The 26,719-nt window shown below is 39.7% G+C and overlaps 2 protein-coding genes and 1 non-coding gene across 7 annotated transcripts in view; 2 read left to right on the forward strand and 1 right to left on the reverse strand.

The window, feature by feature from the left end:
- Window positions 1-6,663, forward strand: part of ppp1r9bb (protein phosphatase 1, regulatory subunit 9Bb) — a 22,285-nt gene extending 15,622 nt beyond the window's left edge. The window contains exons 4-11 of the mRNA XM_044102395.1: window positions 316-436; window positions 1,145-1,249; window positions 2,515-2,647; window positions 3,549-3,701; window positions 3,816-3,869; window positions 3,989-4,218; window positions 4,852-4,948; window positions 5,293-6,663. Of these exons, the coding sequence (XP_043958330.1) occupies window positions 316-436; window positions 1,145-1,249; window positions 2,515-2,647; window positions 3,549-3,701; window positions 3,816-3,869; window positions 3,989-4,218; window positions 4,852-4,948; window positions 5,293-5,343 (944 nt within the window). The 3' untranslated portion in view covers window positions 5,344-6,663. The remainder of the gene's footprint in view (window positions 1-315; window positions 437-1,144; window positions 1,250-2,514; window positions 2,648-3,548; window positions 3,702-3,815; window positions 3,870-3,988; window positions 4,219-4,851; window positions 4,949-5,292) is intronic.
- Window positions 6,377-20,686, reverse strand: prdm9 (PR domain containing 9). Of its 5 annotated transcripts, none has more exons than XM_044102392.1 (7): window positions 20,548-20,686; window positions 11,941-12,048; window positions 11,757-11,849; window positions 11,148-11,425; window positions 10,457-10,524; window positions 9,432-9,622; window positions 6,377-9,333 (listed from the first exon to the last, which is right to left on the reverse strand). In XM_044102392.1, exons 2-7 carry the CDS (start codon window positions 12,035-12,037, stop codon window positions 7,424-7,426), a joined length of 2,637 nt encoding a protein of 878 aa, XP_043958327.1. In that variant the 5' UTR covers window positions 12,038-12,048; window positions 20,548-20,686; the 3' UTR covers window positions 6,377-7,423. The 5 variants fall into 5 exon arrangements, with proteins under 5 accessions (XP_043958327.1, XP_043958326.1, XP_043958329.1 ...); XM_044102391.1 differs by lacking the exon at window positions 20,548-20,686 and adding an exon at window positions 13,223-13,338; XM_044102394.1 differs by lacking the exon at window positions 20,548-20,686 and adding an exon at window positions 12,824-12,845.
- On the forward strand, window positions 13,574-13,644 carry trnag-ccc. Its single transcript has one exon. It is a non-coding gene; the product is annotated as a tRNA-Gly (tRNA).
- Window positions 20,687-26,719: the final 6,033 nt, after the last annotated feature.

Raw genomic sequence — 26,719 nt, forward strand, 5'->3', positions numbered from 1 at the left:
TGTGATTATACCTGTAACCTTAGGCTGTCAGAGCTGAGACTAAGATTTAGTTTTTGCCAACAAATACTTTATGTAAGTGTGACGTGAAACAAAGAATAAACATGTGGAAAAGCATCATATGCTCCACTGTGAACCTGTTCCTTCCTCTTCCGAAGGCCAAGGGCGCCTTGTTACGACTACAAAGGATGATAAAGTCTGAAACAGACATTTTAACAGCAAACGTCCTACCAGATAAAGACCAAACCAAAATTGTGTTGGCCTGTTATAGTAGAGACTTTAGTAATCATTGGCCTGATCCTCCTTCCTCCCTTTCAGATGGAGATGGCCTGGGCATCAGTATCATCGGGATGGGCGCAGGGGCTGACATGGGCCTGGAGAAACTGGGCATCTTTGTGAAGACGGTGACAGAAGGAGGAGCAGCACACAGGGACGGCAGGTGAGTTATTAATCTAATCATTCGGTTAATCGGTTACTCAATCTGCAACAGTCTTTTTAGAAGTTTATTAGATTGATATACATAAAATCATTTTAATGAACTTGATTAATCTACTAGTCTAAACAACAAACTTTCTAATTATCTGATTAATCCAAGCACACTTTTCATTTATTTAACCTAAGTGGCAAATCACTCAAATAATTTATAGTTTCAAATGCCAGATTTCATGCATGTTACAGAAAAAAAAACTAAGCCATGGGAGTATGAAGCAGCCTGGAGATATAAAATGTCAACTCATATGTATTAATTTTTTTATTAATTATGTTGATTAGTTGTGAGTTTGTCTCATTTTAATGTTGTTCATTTATATATTAATGTGATATACACAGCTTATCACCAGCAGAAACAAAGCTGATGTAGTTGGTGCATGTGAAGAAGCATCTACATGCTTCTTCACATGCACAAGGCAACGTGGAGAAAACAATTGTTGTTGTTCAGAAGGTTGAAAAAGTCAAATATATTCGGAAGAAAACAATCCATCATCATATAATATTGTGTTGATAAGTCGCGTTTGTCCTTTTGCAAATATTTCAATTTCTTTGCTGCAAAAGGGGCCCACAGATGTTTAGCGTTTGTGGTTTTATCAGGCATTTGACCATAATCAGTTTTTTGAAGTTTTTCTGTAAACCCGCTGAAACGTCTCTGCAGGATCCAGGTGAACGACCTGATAGTGGAGGTAGACGGGACCAGCTTGGTGGGCGTCACCCAAAGCTTTGCCGCCTCCGTACTCAGGAACACCTCAGGAACTGTCAAGTAAGAGGCGTTTTAGTAACTTTACCTTAATCGGGCCTGTTGTGACCCAGTTGTCTGTCCAAGCTACAGTCATCAGGTTGGGGTTATGTGGCAGGATTAAATGGTCAGAGTTTATCACTGGGAGGATGCCGCTCTTGCGGCTTTTTGCGAGGCATTCTCTGCGACCGGGACGTTCTTTACAGCTTCACTCGACATCTAACATTCTTCTGTTAGCAGACGGTTTCATTTTGATATATTTACCCGCAGCCAGAACAGAAATGACTTCTCCCACATCCCGCCCATTCATTTAACCAGACTGGAGATTTATATTGCAACTCTGACAGAGTCATGATTATAGCCTTCTGGGTTTAAAGAGCTCCATTTTAGGGACAGCTTGAATAAAGCTCAAAGTCTCCAAGCTGCAGCTACAGAAAACACTCTCATCATCAGCAAATACAGTCTGGATCTTAAGTGTCAGGTTCAAATGCCAGGAGGCTATTTGCAGCTTTTTGCTCTTTGGAGTTCTGTGAGCACCTTTTGTTGTTTAGGCTCATTCATAATTCAGGAGATTTTTTTTTTTTTTGTGTCCAGTGCTGTTGGGATAACTGTTAGTGTAATGTGACTTATAAAGATCAGAGACCTCTACGGATCAGCTCATACATTATGGATCTGCTGCAGTGGCAGTGGAAGCTCAGGGTCTATTCAGGAAGAAAAAAAAAAAGAACTGTCAGCGAGACTAATGGAGCGGGACAGGAAGCGTGTTTGTGAGCATTTAATTACCCGTAAACGCTGCAGAAAATTAAAAGACGACAGAGGCTGGCTCAACCGCCATCTGTTGCTTTGCGACGGGTTAATGTAGCCTCGGCTTTAATTTGACAGAGATTTGTGAACCTCAGGCATCTTATATCCTCTGTAAGGAGCTGAAAGACAGGCAGAGTTGAAGGTTTGGTCTTAGAAACTGCAGAGCGTTGCGCCAGAGAAAAGATCATTGTTTGGTAGTAAACAGGAAGGAAATGTCTGACTGCAATAGCATCTTACTGCACCAATTCAGGAAGCTATAGCAGTTTACCATATAAGGAAAGTGCTATTTTAGTCTTTAAAGAGACCGTTCTAAACCTCCTTGTTGATAACAAAGAACAATTTCATATCATTATTAACTTCAAGGACAATTTTATGCAAAACTCTTGATCCACCTGTGGTAAATGTGTGTTTTGGATCATCTTCTCAAGTGTTCCTGATCAGTACTTATGCTGTCAAATTTATTATCAATGACTGTGCGATCACAGGTTTGTGATTGGGCGAGAGAAGCCGGGCGAGCAGAGCGAAGTGGCCCAGCTCATCCAGCAGACCCTGGAGCAGGAGCGCTGGCAGAGGGAAATGATGGAGCAACGGTACAACCAATACATGGATGAGCAAGAGGTTTGATACATCCACACACACGTACCTCTCAGTTTTTCCATAAATTCCAGAAATATTAGTCATCCCTTCACTTAAAGTTTGATAATCTGGCAAATTTGGCATAGAAGCATGAGAGAATCGGGTACAATTCTCTCATGTACTCAACTTTATTCCCATTTTCCTGCAGTTACGAGCTTCTAAAATGCTGCTGTCAGATGTTGCGTTTTGCTTAGAAATAATACATGAAGGAAAATGCCCCTGACTATTGAAGAACTTCTACATATATGGATCACATAATAGCCTTAATTTGACCCTTCATAGGCTGCCCAGAAACAAAATCCAACTTTGGATAGGATTATGAAATTCATCCATTAAGATCATCTAGGATATAACAAATGATTAAGCAGTAAGCTAAGCTCAGAAATAGAGCCAAATCAGGGATGACTCAGATTATTTTGTCCTCAAAGGCTCTTTGTGATTTTAAAAGTAGGTCTTTAACGTTCTCTGTTTTTTTGTTTTTTATTGTTTTTTGGGTTTTTTTATGAAAACAACATCTGTGGTTAATGGTCTTTGGCTTGCTTGTGGGACAGGACAGGGAGGATCTTTTAGGGCCGTGCTCACCGTCGGCATTAGTGATGGAGGACAGGGTGGTTCTTGAAAAGCAGAATGGTACATTTAGAAGGCAGGAAGGATTGTTGGGGTTGCACCCCATCTAGTGGACATCCACGGTCACTACATGGATATACAATTTTGTCTGAACATTGAACAACAGATTTATATTTCTTTTCTTAGGAATAACAATTTTCCACACTTTGACTGCAACTTAACTATAAAGTATGATTTAGCTTACAATGAAATGGAAAATAAGGATTTCTCTACTTCCATTTTCCAGCTGAAAATAAACTTCTCTGTGTCCCTCCAGGGTGGTGAATATGGCACAGATGAGGAAGAGGATGAGGAGGACGAGGCCAGCCCGCCGTATCCCAGCGCCATCGAGGTGTTCGACCTGGCGGAGAACGAGGACATGTCGCCTCTGGAGACGGACCCTGAGAAGCTCGCCCACAAATATAAAGAGGTGAGACATGAATACCTTGAAGTGGGACATTTCATCTGTAATTGCGGCTCACCTCCACGCTGGTGCGTGACAGTAACACGAGTATTAAAAATTCATTTCATTTTCTTGCTAAAGCTCCAGATAAAGCATGCTGTGACTCAGGCGGAGATCCAGCAGCTGAAGAGAAAGGTGAGACTGACGGTTAACACGACTTCACATTAAACCAGAGGAATTCTATGCAGAGCAGCATTTATAATGGTAAAAGCCTGGCTGGTTTTTTGAAATGGAGGCTATATTCGTCCCCGCAGCTGCACCACGCTGAGCAGGAGAAGCAGCGCTGGCGAATGGACAAGGCTCAGCTGGAGCAGACCCTGCAGGAGAACAAAGAGCGGATGGAGAAGCTGGAGGGCTACTGGATGGAGGCGCAGAGCCTGTGTCAGGCTGTGGATGAGCACCTGAAGGAGACGCAGGCCCAGTATCAGGCCCTGGAGCGCAAATATAGCAAAGCCAAGCGGCTGATCAAGGAGTATCAGCAGAAGTAAGACAGTGTGAACGCATGCACACACTTAAGTAGCATAAATACTCACAAAAAAAAATGTAGGAAAAAAAAATCTACCCTTTTACTTTGAGGCATTTTGTCATCTTAAATTGGCGTTTTTGGACTGGATTTTGTTTATTGTCTGAATTTTTGCAACATGATGCATCAGAGGCCTCGTGACTCAAATATTGAACTCTTATGCAGAAGCCAAAAAGCAATGAAATAGCTCTTTTTCACATTGCCGAATTGAAAGCTAACTTTAGTACTTTTTTGTTTCTTATTTTGTGGGGGAAAATAAAAATCATCCCCAGAAAGGATGCTTTTTTTTCCTTGAAGGTCTATTATTTTTATTTTTAAAAATTGACAAATTAGATATGTGGATCTGAAAAAGAATAAAACCAAAATATTATTGGAACTCTGTATAGGGTACAATATCGGAGGGCAATATTTGTGGCTCTACTGATATAATTTTTATTTTTTTTTTATGAGCGTTTTGTTCCCCACTGAATATATGCGTTCTAAAAAAAGTTGCATATTTATTTTTAAAACATCTGAGTACAAGACTATGCTACTGCTTAATTATTTTAACCAAAGGTGTTTATGCCTGATCCTTTGCTCTGATTTCTCAAACAGGGAGATTGAGTACCTAAAGAAGGAGACCCAGCGTTGTGCGCAGGTTGGAGCCGAGGCGTCTCTTCTGAAGGAGGAGTCGGGACAACTTCAGGAACAGGTATGGGAGTAATGTTTAAGCTTTGTCATTAATGTAATTACAAAATACAAACATGTAAAAAGTCCAAATTAATAGGAGAGGATTCTTTTTGCATTTGTTAGCTTCGTTTGCAAATCCACTGAGCTATTAAAACGCAAAAAGAAGAAACTCTGTTGTTCAAATTCTATGCTCTGAACAGAAATAAAAAACAATCACTTGAAACAATGTCAGCACTGAACAGAAGTAATTTCAATGTCTCTTACCATTTGGTCAGATCAAGCTGATAAATACATCTGTTTTTGTTAAGACAGAAACTGTATCTCTGCAGCAGCTGTTCTCTAAATGTCTCTTCTTCTCTTTTCTAGGTGGCTGACCTGGAGGTCAGGGTGGAGGAGCTTAAATCTGAGCCCTTATAAAAGCCTTTTTTCATTCCATGTTAACCTGATGAACTGAACTGCAGGGTATCTTTGTCTCCTATCTTTGAGCCCGGTTGTACACCGAGTCCTCAGGCCTTGTGTTTCGGCCATTTAACCCTCTTAGCCCTATTTTATTTTTTGTTACCGTTCACTAAAACGACAAAACGCAACAAGCATAGACTCTGATGAGCTCTAAATGTACCTTTTCCTTTCTTTTTTATTTCAGTATTTGTTTTTCCCCTTAATTTGTTGTTTTGCGACAGACCAAGCTGTTGCTTTTAATTGCCAAAAACAAAATCCCTTTCTTTGGTTTTTACCTATTTTTTCTGACATTTTTTTTTTCTCAGTTTTTGTACAGATGTGATGCTGTGTGTTTTTGGTTTGGTTTGTAAAAATTTTTAATGTGGATAACATTTAACATAATATAAACTGAGATTTGGAAGGTTGTTGTATATTTTCCGTGATAAAGATGTGGTACGCAGGAAGTAGTTTGCACCGAAGACGCCGCGGCGCGACACGCCGGTGGAACATCGAGAACGAGTGGGACATGATTTCTAAACCGTAGTAACAGTAACCTTCTTTTAGGTGTCTCGTCACCTAACCTTGCTGCCTACTTTCCAGAAGTGTTTGTGTATTTTCTACACACTAAAACCCATCAACAAGCGATCATTCCTCCGGTTCCATCCCCTTGTGTCATTAGAAGAGGTACCACACGAAACAAACCTGCAACTTCTGTGCCACAAGTGACAACGGATCTGTTTTTTCCCTCCAGATGGATGTTGCTAAGGACTTGTGTAACTGGAATGACTGATACCTGAACCATTACCAGACTGGGAAATTTTTTTATTTATTTCTTCGTCTTTTCCCAAAGTCGTTACCAGCAGCGAAGTTTTCGTCTCGAACCAGCAGCTGCACTTGACAACCACCGCGTGTAGCACATGGAAAAACACTGCCAGGTTTCTTACCTGTTTTTCGGTTCATGCACCGTTTGAAGCAGTCACCTGTCATTGCAGTATGTTTGTATAGTTTCAGGTCAGACTTCAATATTTTCAAATTGCGTAATATTTATAACGTAGTCAAGAAAAAAAAAAAAAATGGACAAAAGCAAAGAAAAAGGTATTCGAATAGACGAAGCTGTACTGTGTCATGTTAAAACCAAGTGGTAGATGAGGGTGGTTATGAAAACAAAACCTAGAATTACTTAATTGAAAAAACAAAAAAAAAAAACAGGCATGGTTATGACTATTTTCATAATATTAAGGCTTGTACAGTGCACACGCTTTGCATTGTATGTTTTGTGGAATAAATGGTCAACAGTGATGAGCAGCTGTGTTTTTATTTCAAACCAGGGCAAATCTCAGTTTAGTTTCATTTCCTTTTTTTGTCCAAAAACACAAGTGAATCTTGTTTTAATAAATTATATACAATATTTAGAGTCAAATGCTGATAATTATTTTGTATTGAATGCAATTCAAATTCTGTAAATTTAAATAAAAAGAAAAAACAAACAAACATTAGGGAGACAAAAACCCCCGAACAGAAAGGTGCAATAACTTCGTGGTCCAGCTGTGAACTGATGCCGAATCAATCTTAGTCATGAGGTTTTGGGGATAAAAAAAAAAAATCCCCATAAATCAAACTGAATCTGTGGAACCTGAAATGGATATTGTGTGTCTCTGGAGGATTTTTGTGACGCTTATTTATTTTCATCCTTTAGCTCAAGGGCGCTCAAGTCCAACCTGGAAGGCTACCATCCTTTAACTTTTAGATGCATCCCTTCTCCAACACACCTGAATCAAATGACAGAATTACCTCAGAATCCCAGATTACTTGATTCGGATGGGTTGGAGAGCAATAAGAAAAAGAGCTTTGCACAAAGTGGTTGAACAAAACGGGAATTCCACTAACACATCGGCAACTTGGATTAAAACTGGTTTTGGAACTAAATAAAAATGGGCTAATATCAGAAATCTAGAATAACTTCCACAAAGTTATTCTTAAACTTGCTAAAGTAAAGTCAATTACTTTAATCTGTGGAAATCTGAACTCTTTTCACAGCAGCAACAGTCCTGACACTTGCCTACGTGTGCACCTTCTGATGGTGCCTCCTGAGATGATAGTTTCTGGAAAAGCTCTTCCCGCACTGGCTGCACTTGAACAGCCTCTGTCCCTGGTGAAGCAGCAGGTGAGCCTTGAGGCTCTGCAGGCGGCTGAAGCTCTTGCTGCACTCTGTGCACTCGTGCGGCCTCACGCCCGTGTGCTTCCGCTCGTGTCTCTTCAGGTCTCCCGACTGGCGGAAGCTCTCGCCGCAGTGGGTGCACAGGTAGGGCTTCTCGCCGGTGTGAGTCCGGAGGTGAACGTTCAGCTGGCCCACGTAGGAGAAGCTCTTGCTGCAGTAGGTGCAGCTGTAGGGCTTCTCGCCCGTGTGGATGCGCTGGTGCTGCTTCAGGCCGTAGTGGTTCGTGAAGCTCTTCCCGCAGTCGGTGCACAAATATAGAACCTTCAGCTGCCTGATGCACGTGTGGGACGCGAGCGCTTCTGCGTCCGCGCAGTTTGTCCCGCACTCCGAGCACGTGTACTCCCCCTCCGCTTCCTCCAGGTCCATCAGGCCTTCCGAGTAGTCCCTCGGATGGTGCCTCTTGATGTGTTTGATGAGGTAGCTCTTCATGGTGAAGGAGAAGTGGCAGAAGGAACAGGGGAACAGCTCGGAGGTGCAGTGGTACTTCTGACAAGACTTGTTTTTCTGATGCTGCCTCAGCTTCGCTGACGTAGAGAAGGCTTTATCACAGGAGTCGCAGTGGAAAGATTTCACCCTTCCGTGTGCCATCTGTTTGTGTCTTCTGAGCAAACTAGACTTCCAAAAGGCGGCGCTGCACTGCCCGCAGTTCAGCGGCTTCGAAGTGCACTTGTGTGCCTTGAGATCATCCGGGTTTCCGTACGTCTGCTTGCAGAGATTACAGCTAAACCACTTGTATTTCTTGATTTTTGCATTTCTGGCGGCTGAGGCCTCTTGCTGATTAGCTGCTTTGCGTTTAGGTGCTACAAGTTGAGTGATGGCAGAAACTTTAGATCTGGCTTTGAGGCGCTGCGGCCTCAGAGGGGCACTGTTTAGGGTGAGGTCTTTGGTTTCCACAGGAGGAGCCGAACTACTTCCCTGGTTTTCCGCCGCCGAGTCTTCTGAGTGCAGCTCGTTAATGTGCAGCTGCAGGTCGTCCACCGAAGAGAAAGCCACCAAACACTCACCACAGCTGAACGGCATGGTGGCTCCGTCCTCCGAATCCTCGTCCATTTTCTCTTTATGTTCATTCTTCTTCTGGTGACTCTGCAGATGCCTGGCCAGGTCGTTGTACTGGCCGAAGCACTTGAGGCACACAGAGCAGACGTAAGGGCGTAACTTCTCATGAACAGCTGCCTCGTGTTTCTTGAGGTGCGTTTCATTCGTGAAGCTCTTTCCACAAACTGAACAATTCAGCTGCTGTGTTTCTACGTAGACATCCACTTGGGCAACTTCAGTCGGGTTGCTTCTTTCTGTCTCCTCAGATGCGGCTGCTTCCGCCCGGTTGGAGAGTTCGGATCCGAGTGCAGAGCTCTCCGCTGTAGAGACCAGTTTGTCCGTAGCTGCGGCTTTTCCAAAATGAACACTCTGGTGTCTGACCAAACCCGATGCCTGACTGAAGCTCCTCCTGCAATGCGAGCAACAGTAAGGCCGCTTGTTGGAGTGGACGCACAGCTTGTGCCTCCTGAGGTGGGGGACTTGTTTAAAAACTTTCCCGCAATCATCACACGTTTTGGATTTAACGGGATCCACCAGCATCACCAGAGAGGCTGGAGGCTCGTCTCTGGAGCTGGGGTTTTCCTCGCCGGCTGCCTCATCTGCTTTGGGCTGCGAGTGAAAGTGCTCTATGTGTCGGAGGAGGAAGCTCTCTGTGGTGAATGAGAGAAGACAGTTGGAGCAGAGGAAAACTGGAGATGACACACTCTCACTGCTCTCTGCGATTTCGGAGAAAAACAGGAAATTAATGAGCAACTTAATCTGACAAGATCTCAAACACATTTTTTCGGTAACAGATTCAGGAAGTGAAAGCTACCTGTTCTGCTCATCTTTAAAGACAACACGTCAGACCAATCTTTGCTGAGGTGGGCGCGCAGTTTACTGCTCGGCCACACTGTGAGCTCATCTCCGGTCTGGACGACGCGGCAGCAGTGGAACAGGATGCTGCTTTTGTACTGAACGGCCAGCAGGTTGGCCTCGTCCTTGCTGCGAGCAAAGTTGACATACCTATGCAAAAACAAAGAATACAACATGAAGCTGAGGCCAATAAACTAAAAAGTTGATTGTAAATTTTGACATTACAGCAATCAAATCTTTGTTATAATTGCTGGCCAGCTTTTTGAATGTTTTTGCTGGCATTTTGAACCTTTATCTCCGATGATGAAATCCTAGTCTTTGAGGCTGGAAGGCCTCCTCAGTTACCATGACTTTTACCTCCTTTAACAGATTTTCTTTTAGATTACAGTCAGGCATCTGGCTAGTCTACTCCAAATCTGGACTATAAATTTCACTGAGACAAAATGTGTTGCTACAACTAGGATTATTATCAAAATTAATAAAAAAATTTTTTTTAATCTACCCTGAGAAAAAGTCAGCATGTAAACCTCAAAAAAAAAAAAAAAAAAAGGTTTTACTTCCTTACTGAATGCCAAAAACCCATGAAAGTTTCCCACACTTTCTGTCTTTTACACACTTCTGCAATTTGTTTCATACAAATTTAGTTGCCTAAGAAAATATTGTGACAAACTTTATGAGCTCTGATAAAGCAAAAACAGACCAGCTAGGACTCGCCCTTGAAGCTGATATTTGGTACGACAGAGTTATTTACATTCTCTAACTAAACTTTATAGACGCCTCAAAAGAAACCTCAGATATTATTGTAGATCTGGAAACATTGACCAAAGTTCACCACTTAGAAACGGGAAAGTTTGTAAAATTTCTGCATGTGCTTACACAGATGACACACCCGCTGTCGTTAAGCACGATGACTCAAAAATGCCCCATCAATTTTACTCTAGTTCAGTAAACCTTCGCTGTGCTCAAACATTCAGAATTGAATACCTCATCCAATTTGAATAGGAGTCATTGGTCCCATCTACGTACTCATACTGATCTTCTCCTTTGTAAATCTGAAAAAAAAAAAAAAAAATGTAAATGAAATATTATAAACATGATGACACACACATGGACTTTAAATTTGCTGTTTGGATTCAGGACTACTAAAATGATTTTAAACTTTCACATTTTGTCACATTACAACCATTATACATCAATATATTTTAGTAGAGTCTTATGTACAAGGTTGCTGTCCTGCTGGAAGGTGAAAGGTCACCCCATGCTTAAGTCTTTTGCAGATAAGAACAGGTTTTCTTCAAGGCATTGAGCTCCTTTCTTCTCCCTGTAAACCAGCTCCTTCAACTCTTTGAAACACAGAATGACGCTTCCACCACACGTTGGGTCGCTCGTCCATAAAGACAGCTACAGTGAAGCGTATGACTAATGGTTGTCCTATCAAAACAAATGCACGCTTTTCTTGTTGAAATATATATATATTTTTCTTCTCTTTTTATCAACTTATTTCATTATCATTTTTTGTACAGAACTTTGACGCTGTTTTTAACCTGTTTTTAAAGTACTATGTAAATAAATTTGACTTTGACATTTCATTTGTAAATAAAATAAAACTGTGTGAATGATTTTTCTTACTACAGAGTTGGGGCTGCAGGTTTGTTTGCAAGGGATCATCACTTACCTCCCAAGAAAAGTCACTAGTTATAGCATTTTCTTTCACTGTCACTTCCCCCTCGTAAGGTCCAAAATGCATTCCTGGAGTCAGTGCTGGACCTTGATTTATTACACCTATTCCTGCACTGGGAATACTGGATCTACCTATCATTAGGCCAAAGGGTAAAGTGAGAAGAGCTCGCTGTGGGACACCCACGGTCGTTGGAAAGTCCAGAATAAACGATGGACCATTAATGTCATCAGGATTACTCTGATCTTGAAAAAGAGGCAGACACTCCTCACAACCTGGAAATGTAAAAGAAAAATAGAATATTAAAGTCAATGTACTTGTGTGGCAGAAGTAGTTTAAAAGGAAAATATTTTAAGAAATTCCAAAATTGTAACAAAATATTTTCTGTATTACTCATAAAAGGATTCATAATTTGCACAAAAATAACTCTACCAAAGATCATTTCTGCATGCAAATAAAGTATGTTATTATCAAAACGTTGTTTGGCTACAGGTTGCCTTTGCTAAGCTACCATGAACACTGACACCAGCTTGTTCAACACAATGTTCTACCAGTTTAACCGGAAACTCTTCATTGTAAAAACAAAGGACAACGAAATAAACTTACAGAAGCCATCTTGGCCCTCAGTGCTTTCTTCCTGTCCCACAGTGCTCAGCAGTTTCTGGAGTGACGTTTCAGTTGACTCTAAATCAATCACCACTTTAGGCACAAACAGATGCAAATGTTAGGAACTTTAAGAGCTAAACTTTTATTTCTTAAAAAGCTTAAAAATATGGTTATCACACGTTACCTGCCGGGGTGCTGTTCTTCAGAGAGAGGCCTTCCTCAGTTTCAACAACCTCCTCGGTTGTCTCAACCCACTCCACTTCACCATTCTTGTTCGACATGAGTGAAACCTCTGCAGGAAGGGAAAGAAAGTTAGTAAAACCTTTGATGGTGTCACTTTTATTAGTATGAGATCTACGGATATCCTGCAAACTCATCACATATCTCGTATGCATTTTTCAATACTGGTCCACTTTGGTGTATAAATACACAAGCCTCACTGTGAACTTCTCTGGAGACTGCAAATGTTTCAACTTTTAAAGAACCTTCAAAGACCATACTGTCTAAGAGCTCTCTGAGGATTTGTCTGAACATTGACAGTGCAAGCTTCCAGGAACTGTCATGAAATGGTCCCCAAAAGCTCCATGAAAGTTAACAACTTTTGTAATTAACCTGGAGAAGGTTCTCTAAAAATTAGAACACCGGTATGCTTTCAATAAGGTGAAGACACACAGAATGTCCCATATGACCGCAAAAGCTTTGGAAAATTTCCAGGAGTTTTGAAATTCTCTAACATTTTGGGAACATTTACAAACAGTTCTCTAATAAGTCTGTTCCCTAAAGCACACTGCACAGCATGTTCTGTTGCCCTGCTTTAAATACACCTGATTCAGTCTGGCGTTTAGTAAAAACTTTTTAATCAGCCATTAATTGAAATCAGGTGCGCTGAAGCAAGCAAACACATAAAACATGCAGGGCAGTGTGCCTTGAGGATCAGGGTTGGGTAACTCTTCACTAAAACAATGTTAAAAAGTCTGTCACATCAACTGAAGATTCTCTAAAAACATCAATGTCAAGTTCCAGAAAGCATATACAAATCGTTCAATAAAAGTTCGAAACTCTCGCACCTTCAAAGAACAGAAGAGGAACGTTTGCAGGGAACGTTCGCTCAAGGTTAACAAATCTTTAGAGAATTCACACTGAATCTTCTCTAATAGTGAGAAAAACGCAATAACGTTCCTAAAGGTGTCTAAGTTCAGTTTCCCGTTCTCTGTCACACATCGCATATTTAACCATTAAGCAACATTACTGCAATGCTCCAGTAAGGCTAAAATTTGCTGGGCTATAATTAATCTATTCTCAGTTATGACGAACAACAGTTTGTCAAATTTAACTTATGGTACATCATAGCTACAACTGTAACATGATAATTAGCCTCACATAGCTAAATATTACATCCTGACGTAAAAAAATTTAATCCATTTTACGAAATAAGAGAAAGTAAAAGAAAAATAATAATCACAAACCTTTTAGAGTTGTAGCAACTCTAACATCGAAACTTACAGTACATTGGTTTCAAAAACCACATATTTTAACCGTTAGCAACATGAGGTCTCGTAAGAGGAAGTTACTCCGGTGTTACGCTGCAACACCGGAAGTAAACACAAAAACTTTCAGCATAAAGGAAAACATTGGGGTTTTAATCAAATAAAAGAACATCGCCGTGTGAAAGTTTTTCTCGTTTCTTGTTTTATAACACAAATAAACTAGATAATATAGTCAAGAGTTATCCTTGCATATATGCATATGCAAACTTTCCCACTACTTGGATGTAGCTATAACTCCAATAACAGCAGTGTGCACAATACAGCGTGTCGGCGCCGCTGGTGTAGTGGTATCATGCAAGATTCCCATTCTTGCGACCCGGGTTCGATTCCCGGGCGGCGCACGGTTATTTTTCTTTTTGTTCCAGATTGCATATTTAAATGGTATTTTAGCTTTCTTACTAGCATATGGATCAGAGCACACAGCTACTATTTTTTTTCCCCCAAGAAAGAATAAATAGTTATAAAATTTAAAACTTAAAAACGAAAATTTCCAAACCAATATTCCGGTGCTTCCTTACCATCTCAAGTAAATGTGGAAGAAAAGAAAAGCATTCCAAGGTTTAAAGGTGATTTATTAACATTTGTTCTAATCGGAGTGCTTGCTTTTACAGCAAGAATGTGTAATGAAGTTTAGAAACAGTCAGTGAGTGATTCAGAGAGAAGGCAGCACGTGAGAAGAAAGTCCTCATGGATGATTATTGTTGCAGTGGTAACATCCAAGATACCTTGCAAATATTTCCAGGTAAAAGCCAAACATGCATCAGAATTACTGGATATTAATATATGACATTTTGAACTCTTTTGACCACTATGCTCCCTGATCAAGTTCACCTAAGGTAATTTCTTTTCTGAACATGTTGTGTCTTTGAATTAACACTAGAGGCCAGCATTGTATTATGTGTTTGGTAGTTGCAGAACAAATTCCAACAATGTTCATTGTCTTCACTCTTAGATTGATTTGGGTGTATTTTTTTATTATTAAAAGTGAAGTTGAAGCCAGATATTTATACAGACTTTCTGAAAAGACACAGTTTATTTTTTTTTCTCTGTTTGACATTAAATAAGACTAAGCTATTCTTATTTCAAGTCAGTTAGGATTGCAAAAAATAGTCTCTTTTTGCTTGTCAGAACAATGAAAGATATTTTTTGTACTGTATTCAAAGTCAGAAGTTTACATACTCCAGGATTACTATACCTTTAACTAACTAGGTGTAGCGCAAATTATGTCTTGGTTTTGCAACAAATCTGACAGATTACTGCATAGCATTTGATTTAACTACAGACAACCCTTTAGATGTAACCGCAAACATGCTGCTTCTATGTGTAATATGAAATAAAAGAAAACCCAAAGAAATCAACCAAGGCATCAGAAAGAGACCTGTAGACTTTCATATGTCAGGTTCATCGTATGGTTGAGGAGGGAGACAGGTTATGTGTATAAAAAATTTAAGTGTTTTTGGTGTGAAATGGGGCTGCATAGTGGCGCAGTTGGTAGATCTGCTGCCTTTGCATGTTCTCCCTGTGCATGCGTGGGTTCTCTCCAGGTTCTCCGGCTTCCTCCCACAGTCCAAAAACATGACTGTCAGGTTAATTGGTCTCTAAATTCTCCCTAGGTGTGAGTGTGTGTGTGTGTGTGAATGGTTGTGTGTCCTGTATGTCTCTGTGTTGCCCTGCGACAGACTGGCGACCTGTCCAGGGTGAACCCCGCCTCTTGCCCGGAAAGTAGCTGGAGATAGGCACCAGCAACCCTCCCGACCCCATTAGGGACAAAGGGTGAACAGAAAATGGATGGATGGATGGTGTGAAATGTACAGTACATGTCAAGCCAGAACAAATTAATAAATTGTGTAAGGATGCTGGCTGAGGCTCATTAGACAGTGTCATTTTCCACTGAAACAAATCCTGAACTGAGATAGGCTGAAATGCCACTCAGAGGAAGAAGCCATGACTCCAAACATTATTCTACCCAGAGAAGGAACGGGCCAACATTTCAGCAAACGTCCCCGAAACATTTGGATCATGTTATGCAATTTAAAAAGACAAGACTAAAAACTACAAACACACAAAAAATTCAAGTAAAACAGATCTTTCATTTTACTGAGATGTAGCAAATAGAAATCAGATATCAGTTAGGTAAAAACAGCTATGCATATTTTTATCCAGTGTATTTCTACGTCTAATTTCCACTACACATACAGATTGAAAAGATCTGGGTTATCCTCTGTTTTGCCATTTCAATTTCTGTGGTTTTGTCATGTTTGTCATCAAGGAGCAGGTTTTGTCTCATCCAATGACCTTCCACCCAACCACCTGCCCTCCAGACCCTCATGCCTCCAGGGCATCATTAGGAGTGACGAGGCTAAGGATCAGGGAGGGGAGGTCCTCTGCTTTGACAGCCACAGCAGCATAACAGTGAGGGGCTTGTGGATATCAAAGCATAGTGAGGTGGAGCACTGACTCCACGTTTGGATTCTGTTCATTCACAAGTACGCCAAAGCTAATTTGATTTTGTCCACAGAAATCTGAGACTGGAGAATCTTTTATTTTCCCTGTGGCGGTGAGAAATAGTTAGACAATACAACCCCCCACCTCCTACTGCATCCCAAAGCTTGGTTTAGCTTTACCATGCAGCACCCCCTCCCCACCACGCCATTGTTTCATCAGGTATGGAGCCTCTTGTCTGGGACTGACGCAGCTGCAGGGGTTTTCAAAAGCGTAAAATCAAAGTTAAAAAGGGGAAAGTCTTCATGGAGGAATGCTCTTAGACTTTCAGAAGGCTCTTTTAGGGTTTGCAGTGTGGAGGAGGGTGCGTCCAGGTTTATTTATGAGTGAGGAGAAGCTTTAAAGAAATGACGGTTGACCCTCTTGTGGTCTTCAAGTGTAGGAGGTGGGGTGAGGACCCGGTTTCGAACTTCGATCTATTTGGATCTCCATAACCAAAGGCTCATGTTTGCATGATGGTTCAATTGTCAAAATAATTTATCAGTTTTTGTCATGCCGCGTCAGCAGCATCTTTGAGCTGCCGACTGAATCTGAACTAGTGCGATCTTTCCAGGCCAGGTCAGCCTACTCCAGTCACGCTGCAGAACGGGATTAACCATTTGCATGGAATTCAGACGTGCAGGCCGAACCTGCCCCGAAGCCATTTGGATATCACACCATTACCACGTCTAATGATCTGAGAATCAGACGCAAAGGTTCAAAAGATATGCAAACAAAGGCACTCTCGTGGGAAGCTGAGTCATTAAAAGAGAAAATGTGCAGTCATGTGTTTTTCACAAAATTGAATTCAGTTTAGCTTAATCATGTAGCCACAAATTACTGCATGGCAGGTCACTTTTCAGACAGATCCAATACAATCTGTCTGAAAAGATTGTATCCAATCTTTTCAGATTGATTACAGTCATACAATCACATTCAGATCCAGTTGCACAGAGTCCAGTTGGATCCTAATTATAATGCAGGACAGTCAGAGTTAGTTGATCAAATACTAAATGCCATTTAAACAACTAAAGTCAAACAGTGAATGTAAACATTATTTGTGTGGCACATTTAAAAACAACAGCAGCTGACCAAAGTGCTTCACAGTTTACATCAGCCATCACAACATAAAACAAAGATTCAAACAATACAAATAAAACTGTGAAAACTCATGTTACATAGGAATTTATTTCAAAAAGTTTTGATGATTACGACTGATAGCTACAGAAATCTCAAGATTGCTCACTAGGAAATTTTTCACAGCAGCCCAAGATCAGGAAGAATGGTTTTTAGACATACAGAAATATTTTGCTATGGTCTACACAACCTAAACTTTGCAAAAGTAGCTGCAACCAGGTTCTCGGTACATATTGTATTCAATAAAAGGACAGATTCCACATGGCATTTCTGACATGCATTTCTGCTTTGAATTTTATTGGCAAAATAATAAGCCTAATTACATTTTCCAAGATGCTGAATATTGTTTTGTTTTATTAGCTGTAACCTACAATTAAAGGAAAATTTTAAAAAAATAAATAAAAATGAAAATATTTCCTCTTTGTGTAATCCCTCTACTGAAACCAATAAATGTTTAGATGATTTTTTTATTTATTAAGATCAACAGTACTTATATATTGCAAGAATAAAACAAGTCAAGCCTTGGCAGAATAGCAAAGGGAAAAACACCTCCATTTCAGAACAACTTTAAAAGTTAAGCCTTGCTGTGCTGCATCTCTCTGAGCTGCAAGCATCAGAAAACCAAATCCATATGCCTTTCTGACCACATTTGCAGATAGAAATCATGAGTGAAAGTAAATACAGCCACAAAAAAGGGGAGGCAATTAACAGGAACACCATTACTGAGATTTATCGCTGATTAACATCCACATCAAGCCAGGCTGAGCAGATAAGAGGGCATCTGATTGCGCACCGACTGCGTCTAGGCTTTACCACTGCAGCAGGAGGATTCTTGTTTTCTGGAATTTAGTGATGTTACGTGATGAGCCGAGGCTTCGAGGCGTGTGTCGAGTAATGGAGGGGGCGTTTCCGTGAAGCGCGTATCGAGGCTTGCTTCATTTAGGGGAGGAGCCGAAAACGATGACGTCCGAGGCCTCGCTGCCCGGCTGTACCACGTGACTGCTTCGGGAAATGGCTCAGATTTTGTCGCGCGGTTTGACAGCTTTATAAACCCCACAGGCTCCATTCAAAATGTGGGTTGTTGTAGGCGAGTTGCGGTCAGTTGAGAGAGTGGACAGAGTTTTGATAGTTTGGATAGCAGAGTTTGGATTGTGGTTATTTAGTTTGAGACAGTCAGTTTGGTGTTTGGAGAGTTTCGGAAAGAGATAGATAGATAAGAGTAGTGATGTTACGTGATGAGCCGAGGCTTCGAGGCGTAAAATGTCGAAAATGGAGGGGTTTCCATGTAAAGCTGTATCGAGGCTTGCTTCATTTAGGGAGGAGCCGAAAACGATGACGTCCGAAGCCTCGCTGCCCGGCTGTACCACGTGACTGCTTCTCAAATGGTTCAGATTTTATCATGATTAGAAACCCCACAGGCTCCATTCAATATGTGGGTTGTTGTAGTCGAGTTGCGGTCAGTTGAGAGAGTGGATAGAGTTTTGATAGTTTGGATTGTGGTTATTTAGTTTGAGACAGGTAGGGAGAATAAATAAATAAACACTACAACTTCCCCCAAGACTGCAGTTTTCACTAGGAAGTCATACCGGAAAGCACGGCCGCCGTCGTCTTCTCCCTCGTCCTCTGAGAGAGAGAGAGAGAGAGAGAGAGAGAGAGAGAGAGAGAGAGAGAGAGAAACAGACAGAGAGACACAGATACAGAAAGGGGGAGATAAAAAAGACACAGACAAAGAGAGAGAGAAAGATATATAGATCTAGAGATAGAGAGAAACAGAAAAATAAAAAATAGATATTTACAGAGAGAAAGAGATAGATACATACAGACAGAAAAAGAGAGAGAGAAAGATATATAGAGATAGAGAGAAAAATATATATATATACAGAGAGAGAGGGAGACACAGAGAAAGGAAAAAAGAGAAAATCCTATCCTGTCCCACAGCTATCCTATTTTTAATTTTAATTTTAATTCTAATATTAAGGATATGTGAGTTTTCACCACTTGATTTAACTTGAGTTACCTTGAACTCCAATACCATCATCACACAAATCATAAGCAGATTTGCTCTGGAATAAGCAAGGTATTGATCTAAATGAATTTTTCCCCCCTTCCCCCTTTATTTATTTTTCTGGGATTAATATTTAATGTTTTTAGACTTTATTATTTCAGGACTTATAATTGGGTTATTTATTTAATTTGAGCTTTTTACTAATAATCTCACTATTATAAATAGGATTGGTTAGTTAGTTTTAAAGTTCTTAATTTTTATATTAGGATTTTTAAGATAGCTGTGGGACAGGATAGGATTTTTTTGTATATATATATTTCTCTCTATCTCTATACATCTCTTTCTCTCTCTCTTTGTCTCTTTTTTTCTTCACCTTTTGTGAAGTCATTCCCAAGAGCCATAATAGACAAAAATTCAATTCATCACACGTGTTAAGATACAGCTGGTTGTGATTATACACCTGGCCAGTAGGTGGTGTCTTGTACACATGAAGCCTCAAGAAATGAACCCTTTCTCGAACCAGTTGGCTCAAGTGGTTCAATGCCTCATGAGGCTTCATCTCACCATCACTACTGGAATTGGACCTCCTGGAGATCAGAGGGGCTTCTTGATTGAGCTCCAAAGAGCTAAGTGAAACCACTGTGACCACACATGAGGAAGATATGTGGTCCCCTGCTTACTACCAGTTTCTGTGAGATGATTGAGCAACATTGGTACTCACAGATGGCACCGCAGATGCGTGGAATTGGTCGTTTGCTCGCTTTCCCCACAAATGTTCAGGTTACTTTGCTTCAACCATGACTGCATATTGTAGAATACGGCTAAGATAGAAGATAGCTGAGTTGCTAAGTTGGGGGAAAAAAAATAAAAAATCTTTACACCAAGCGTTTCATTTCAAGTTAATTTTGATGCAGGATTGCTGTTTTTTTTTCTATGTCAAATTTTCTGTAGACATAAAATGTCTGAAAAGTTTTCATGTTTTTAACTTTGCTGCCTTAACAAAATTGGTTTAGTTTGTTTGTGTCGTACTATTACATCTTTTCTTTTACAAATCATCTAGTTGTACTGAAATATTTTCCATTTCTCAACATGACACTTTACTTTTATCATGATTGAAAAGCTAAAACATGCCCTGGACACAGAGAAAAAAATTAAATAAATACTCCCAGAACTTTGTATGCAATAATTATTGCAAGAAGTTTTATACAGACCAACACAAAGGAGTGTGTAAATCTGGAGTGGAAGCTCCTGTATGTGCTGCTCAAGACTGCCAGTTTGCTGCAGCTACAGAAAAACTTTATCTACCGTCATCAGGCCATGTTTGCTAGTCTTCGTGTTCATGGCAGGTTCCGTGGCGAGGAAGAAGCTGTGATGTTGTAGAGGGAAAAGGGAAGGATGACTGACAATGTAAAGACCTTCCTCTTGATCGGTTGGTCTTGGCTGTTTCCAATAGAGCAGTGTATTTCAGATGTTAGTAGAACCACCGGTAGAAGGCAAAGAAGCTCCACTTTTTCGCAGATTATCTCTCTTGTATTACACAGGACATTGAGAGAGATTTAACGAATAATGTAAAAGAAAACAAAACAAACAAAAAAAAAACTAGTTTTTTTATCAATCTTACCTACTGCAGCTTTTACTATCAGATGTGAAATGAGCAACGTCCTCTTCTTTTTCTTCTTCTTTTTTATGGCGATTGGCAAGCAACTTTTAGATGTGCATTACCGCCATCTACTGGAATGGAGTGTGGATCGGGACGCCAACTATATACACCCCCCTCAAAACAAAAAACAAAAAAAAATTCAACATCTTCTTTAGAGCACCAACAAAAGGAGCTGATTAGCCACAGGTGCGTGGAAGCAGCAGGTGGCCCACATCTCCAGCAAAGTATCAGTGAGTGAGATCGCGCTCTCCTGGGTTCTGACTTATTGGTTGTTGAAACCAATAATTTTCCTTCCACTTCACAGCTATGCACCGTCTTTTGTTGTTTTATTGCATTTTGCACAACCCCAATAAAGCACACAGATGTTTGAGGTCATGATGTGGAATATCTGGGAGAGTTCAAAAATTGATAATATTTCAGGGCGCTGCAGTTGCTAAACCACACAGTCTAAGATGTTCCCAAGCAAGCCAAGCTAAGGCTTATGAAGGATGCAAACAAAGTTAGAAGTGGTGCTGTGGCATGCATGTATGTTTCCATACACTTATTCACAGGCAACTCTGATTTATAGCTGCCGCTCTGTGGGAACCCCCTAATACTGTTTAACTGACGTCTCACTCTTCACGACGTTCACGTTAACACACTGATACTAAGACGATAGCTCCCAATCAGTATCCAAAAAGTCCATAGTTGACTTTAATCAACAAATTAAGCGTTGGAATATTTATTCTTTATAATCTGTCTTTTATTTTTGAATTTTTGAGGTTTTTGTCGCATGTCAGTGTGAATGCGCTTGAGTTATTGAGCTATTAAACCGGAGAATCGGCTGCCACAGACTGACCTATGGTCTGAATGGCCCCAGCAGTCCACACAAAGCTGTCCCAGACACATGTAGTCGACAGAGTTAAGTGTCATAATTTCACTATTTTCTCAGACATAAATACACAGACCCGAAAGTCAAAAGGTCAGCTGCATAAAACTTCCTTATTCAGAGGTCAGGAGAAGATGGAGGAGGAGGTAGGGGTGGCACTTTGCAACAACAACCCCATTCAAACGGGAAAAGCTGCTTCCTGCCTCAAAGTGAACAGAAAATAAATTGTAAAGCAGGACCAAAGAGGTCTGCGTGCGTGACAGAATAAGAAGAAAGCATTTCAGACTCCAGAGTTGCATCCAAAAATTACAGCTTCCATATTACTTGATGTTCCCAAGCAAGCCATTTGCCTTGTGGTTATTTAAAGCTCCATCTTGAAACTGCAAGAAAAACTTTGTATCATTGTTTTGTTTCTTTAGTTTGACTTTTGATCTGACAAACAGCAGCTTACTCAAGTCAAATGCAGAGATTTGCTCTTCTGTAGATCCTGATACCAGCAGCTGTTGGGCCAAAGTTATATTTTAAGGTAAAGCACAATTTTATCATAAAAAAGATAATTTTTGCATAAAAGAATTCGTTACAGTGATATTGCCTTAAATATTATCCTCTTTAGTGTTAATTTAAAGAGTTAAAGAGAGGAATTGATTTATTAAAAAGCTTAAAAAAACAAAACAAAAACAAATTTTGTTATTTACATGGGATCTTGTTTAGGAGAAAACTAAAACCAAACCTTTTTCAAACTTAAACAATCATTTGGTGAAATAATTCAATAAATAGTTACTTTTTTTTGCAGCTACGTTTGCAGGGTGAAAATGTCTGGAGGTTTTTGTTGGGCAGAATGTCTTAGAGCAGGTTACAGAGGCAAACGCATCCCACTGGCCAATCACAAACCACACAACGATTTTAGTATAGGCAACCAATAATGAGGACTTAAGGATTATTCCAACTGTTCACCAAGTTCTAACGCAGCTTATGACATGGATTAATAGGAAATGAAACCTAAAGTCAACATCATAACACTGCGGGTTTATGAACACTGCATGTTTTAACAATCTTTGGAATGTCATAAAAGTAAAATGTGATCATGTGAGTGAAAAGTTCATTTCTCAAGATTCATCTCACAACATGAATTTTCATCAGCTGTAAACCACCATCAAATATAAATGTATGTTTAAAATATTGTTTCGTGTCTACAATGAATGTACATAACATGTGACTTTCACTTTTGCAAATGAATACAAGTGTCAGAGGTATTCTTATTTACTAGAGAGCACCTGTATGAGGGAAGAAATAAGTTTGTACAAAAGTGCACATTTTACAGAAGCTTCTCCAGGTGAATTCTGATTTAAGTTGTTTAGCATTTCCCCAAAATTGATTGCCGATAATCAGCACAGAAAAGCATGAATTTCAATTCTTGCAGCTGCAACGGGAAATATGAAAGATCAGGAAGTTATCTGTTGACTCTTACAATTGCTTCAACTTGCTCAGTTCCCACAGTATTACTTAGTGTGTCCATTTTCACTTAACTTTGTATTTTAACTCATCTGCCCCATCCTTCTAAAACACTGAACAACAGACACAACAATAACCACCTTCCAGACAGAGTAACCTGTCTGCTGTTTTTACAGTAAATATTCTGTCGGTTCCTTGCTTGACCTGATCTCAGGAAGAACCGAGGAAAATCAACAGGTGTCCTAGTTTTGGATGTCCCACAGCTCAGCGGGGCCCTCAGTTTGTTGGCACAAGTGCTGGGAGACAACACTGATTCCTGCCTTTTGTGGGTTTCTTTTTTTTGAATGTCAAGTGCAACAGCTTTTTTTTTTTTTTTTCTATCCTTGATATCAGGGGGATAACCAATATCGGCAGCAGATGTTTTGAATGTTTTCTCAAACACCTTTGAGGTGCTGCTAATCAGACGATTAGCTGCAATTTAACTTCTGTTGCAATTTATTAATTTGAATTTATTTTAGTTTTACACATGTAACTTGAGATTTAGTTGACTATGATTTAAAGGAATGCTTTTATGGAGTCGCATATATCTTAAATAAAAAAATAAAATCCCTTCTTACCCCTAAGATAGAAATAATTTAATATTAGAAGTCCAATATACAGACACAGAATAAGTTTTGTTACTTGCAATGGCTTTTTGGGTTTATGTTTTTCGTTTGTTTTCAAAAACAAAAACTTATATAGGATGTTCATTAAATGAAAAAAAATAGCTTCACTGGCTATATTGGAAAACTGCTGATCAACACCACTTTAACAATAACTAGACAGACTCTAAAAGCAAAAAAAAATTACTTTTACAAACAATTGCATAATACAATGGCATTGTCATTAGTAAAAGCCGTGTACTTCCCTCTTTCTCCCCCCAAAATCCACTAAATCCCGCAGCTTCTCGTCCTGCCCTCCCCCAGAGTACAGCTGTGAAAACAGCCCATATTATTGCCATAATTGTTTCCATGTGTGGCCAGTTATTTCAATGTGCCAAGCTGGACGAGTCAGAAATCAAGTCTGTTGCTGAAAAAGTGCAAATATTTCCTGGCTACTGAGTTCAATAAATTCTGAAGCTTCAGATCAATTATTGGCAGCTGATTTCAATTTTCTAATGTGTAAAACAAACATTCTGATTAGAAAAGCTGCGAGAAGGAAAACGGCTCATCACACTTGGGTCTGTTGTGGTTAACACTTCCACATTGTTGTTCCTCATCATACTGCTATAAAACACAGTGATAAATCTGTTTGGCTGACAGGTCTTACTTGCATTTTACAAAATCCGAAACAGTTGCAGATGTTGCGATTTGACAGCTCGCTATAAATCAACAAGTTTATCTAAGATAAGCATGTTTCTAAATTATTGCCTCATTTTTATTGCATACATATTTAAACTGCAAATACAAGTTTCTTTGGTCTGTCAGTTTTGTTTATTGCTTTAATTAGCCAAATTGTCTGGACGCTGCAACTTTACACCTCCTTACTAACGTACGTAGTTTTATGCAGTGGCTTCCAGAAAGAAATGTCATCTTTTGAAATTTTTCACATTTTGTCATGTAACAACTTTGTTTGCTTTATTTTAAAGTGAGTTTGTTTGACAGACCAGCACATAACGTACGGTTACTAAAATTGATTTATAAATCACCCCTTGTATTAAATAAAATTCATTGGACCAGATTGCCTTAAACATGTATGTAAAAGAAAATGCAGCAAAAGCTCAAAAAAAACTTTTCTCAGTTTTTCATGCAGATGTTAACCAATCTTCCTGCCATCTCCTTGAGAAGAATGACTTTAGAAATGTACATCTGACATTGTAAAATGATTATAGTACCATTCAAAAGTAGAAATATCCTCTGAACTTTCAAGCACCCCTGTTATTGTAACAGGTTTTATCAGATTTGTTGTGATAGACTTGACCTGTTGACAAGACAGTGGCCCAAACAGAATCGGTTTATATCAAATCAAAGTAATGTGTTAAAATGGCCAGGTCCAAGTTCACTCCAATTGATCCAGCGATCAATTGGATTTAGGTTTGAACTTTGTCCTAAGACATAAAATTTGTTATGCAGGTGCCCTCAATGCAATCTGACAGAGTTTTGGACATTTTGGTAATGATGAAGTGGTACAAATATGCTATACTGGGTCAAAATGTATTTAAAATCCACAGAAAATCCATTGTTGTGTTTCCTAAGAGTGCCGAATCTCAAACAGAATCTAATGAGTAGCACAACTCTGAGTATTTATGGCTCCTTTCTCAGAAAATCTGCAAATGGCAAGATCAAGAATGTAACCAATCCTTTTGCAGCTGCAGCTTTTAACAGTTATTGCTTCAGTAAAAGGTGTTCTGCTCAGGCGTTTGGGTTACTGTTCTGTTTTTCTTCAACAATAAAAGCACAAAGTGAGAGTGACATTGCCGGAGTTGTCTTACTCACGCAACACCTCGTGTGCTTCAGGCCAACGGGAGTGTGTGTTGGTTAGTGTTGTCATATGGTTAAAATTCTTCTCAAAGGCTGTGAAAAAAAATGAGTTTTACATGTTGAGAAGTTCCAGGAGAAGGAAATAAACAAAAGGAAAAGCCATGGAATAGGCCTTATGAGACATAAATAACAAGAACTATTTCAGTCGCCACTTTTCCAGTCAACGACGGAGGTCATATTGGCAATAAATGAATAAATTATTAAAGAAAGTCACAAAAATAGAAAATTTAACACAAAGTTTCAAACTGGAAAAAACCCACATGGGAAACAAGAGTCAAAAATGAAAAATAACTACATTCAGGCTTATTAGGCTGTTAAGTAAAACTTTTTAGTGAGCGAAAAATAATATTTGCATTCAAGCTGTCTTCTTTCACCCATAAATGAAAACAAAGTGGAATTTTTTTTTTAATAGTTTAGTGAAAACGTAATAATATTTAGCCTTATAAATTGATATATATCAATTACAATTTTTAATCCAAAACCAATTTCTATGTGTGCTTGAGATCATTTTCCTGCTGGATTGTTCAGTCGTGTCTAAGTTGTGTCATTCTGCAGTTGTTTTGAGGTGAAGTTGGAGAACTTTTTAGGCTGCAGTCCTTATACTTACTGCAATGCACCATTGGCTACAAAACAAAGCCTTACTAATGTGAAAAATATGCACCCAAAAGGGGAAAGTTGATTGAGGACAAAGATCAAGTGAGCATCATTGAAAGGAAGGACCCAAATGTATTGGTCTGCCTGATGACTATGTAACAAGGCAAATGCAGCTGGAACCGCAGCTTAAGTTTGATCAACGAAATCATAGCTGATATTTGGGAACCAAGTGGAGAAGTTCTTAAATCTCTATTTTGCACACACATGCTTTTTACATGGATACGGATGACCCCCCTCTATTATTACTAATCTGAACGCAAACCACTAATCTCAACAGTGAGAGTAATGTTTTGAAAAAGGGTTGAGTCACAGTAAGACCTTTTTTGTACTGCTCTCCATGGCTGATTAAAGCAAGCCAGTGACCTGCGATCACAGCTCCAGCTGGCACGGCTTTTATAAACAACCAGCTGCATTAAAAAGGGAACTTGTGATTTTCGAAACTGTAACAGTGGCAAACATCCCAAGGCTGGTTAGAGCGAAAGTGCAGGACCAAATTGACAAATCAAGTGCTGCATCTGGCTTCACTGTGCTGTGAAAAGTTCTCCAGAGATGTCAAGATAGCTACGGATACAAGCGGCTGCAGTTTCTCTCCAAACATCCATCTGCGTGCTTCGTATTGGACGGGTTTCCTCTCACTTTG

Source organism: Gambusia affinis, linkage group LG20 (genome assembly GCF_019740435.1).
Source record: "Gambusia affinis linkage group LG20, SWU_Gaff_1.0, whole genome shotgun sequence".
In the NCBI taxonomy this organism is placed as follows: domain Eukaryota; kingdom Metazoa; phylum Chordata; class Actinopteri; order Cyprinodontiformes; family Poeciliidae; genus Gambusia; species Gambusia affinis.

Coding starts and splice junctions, on each gene's coding strand:
- prdm9 (XM_044102390.1), bottom strand. CDS start 12,290: ATGTTCAGACAAATCCTCAGAGAGCTCTTAGACAGTATGGTCTTTGAA. Junction 12,049..12,196: donor AGTCTCCAGAGAAGTTCACA/GTGAGGCTTGTG, acceptor CCCTTCCTGCAG/AGGTTTCACTCATGTCGAAC. Junction 9,334..9,431: donor TTTAAAGATGAGCAGAACAG/GTAGCTTTCACT, acceptor CCGAAATCGCAG/AGAGCAGTGAGAGTGTGTCA.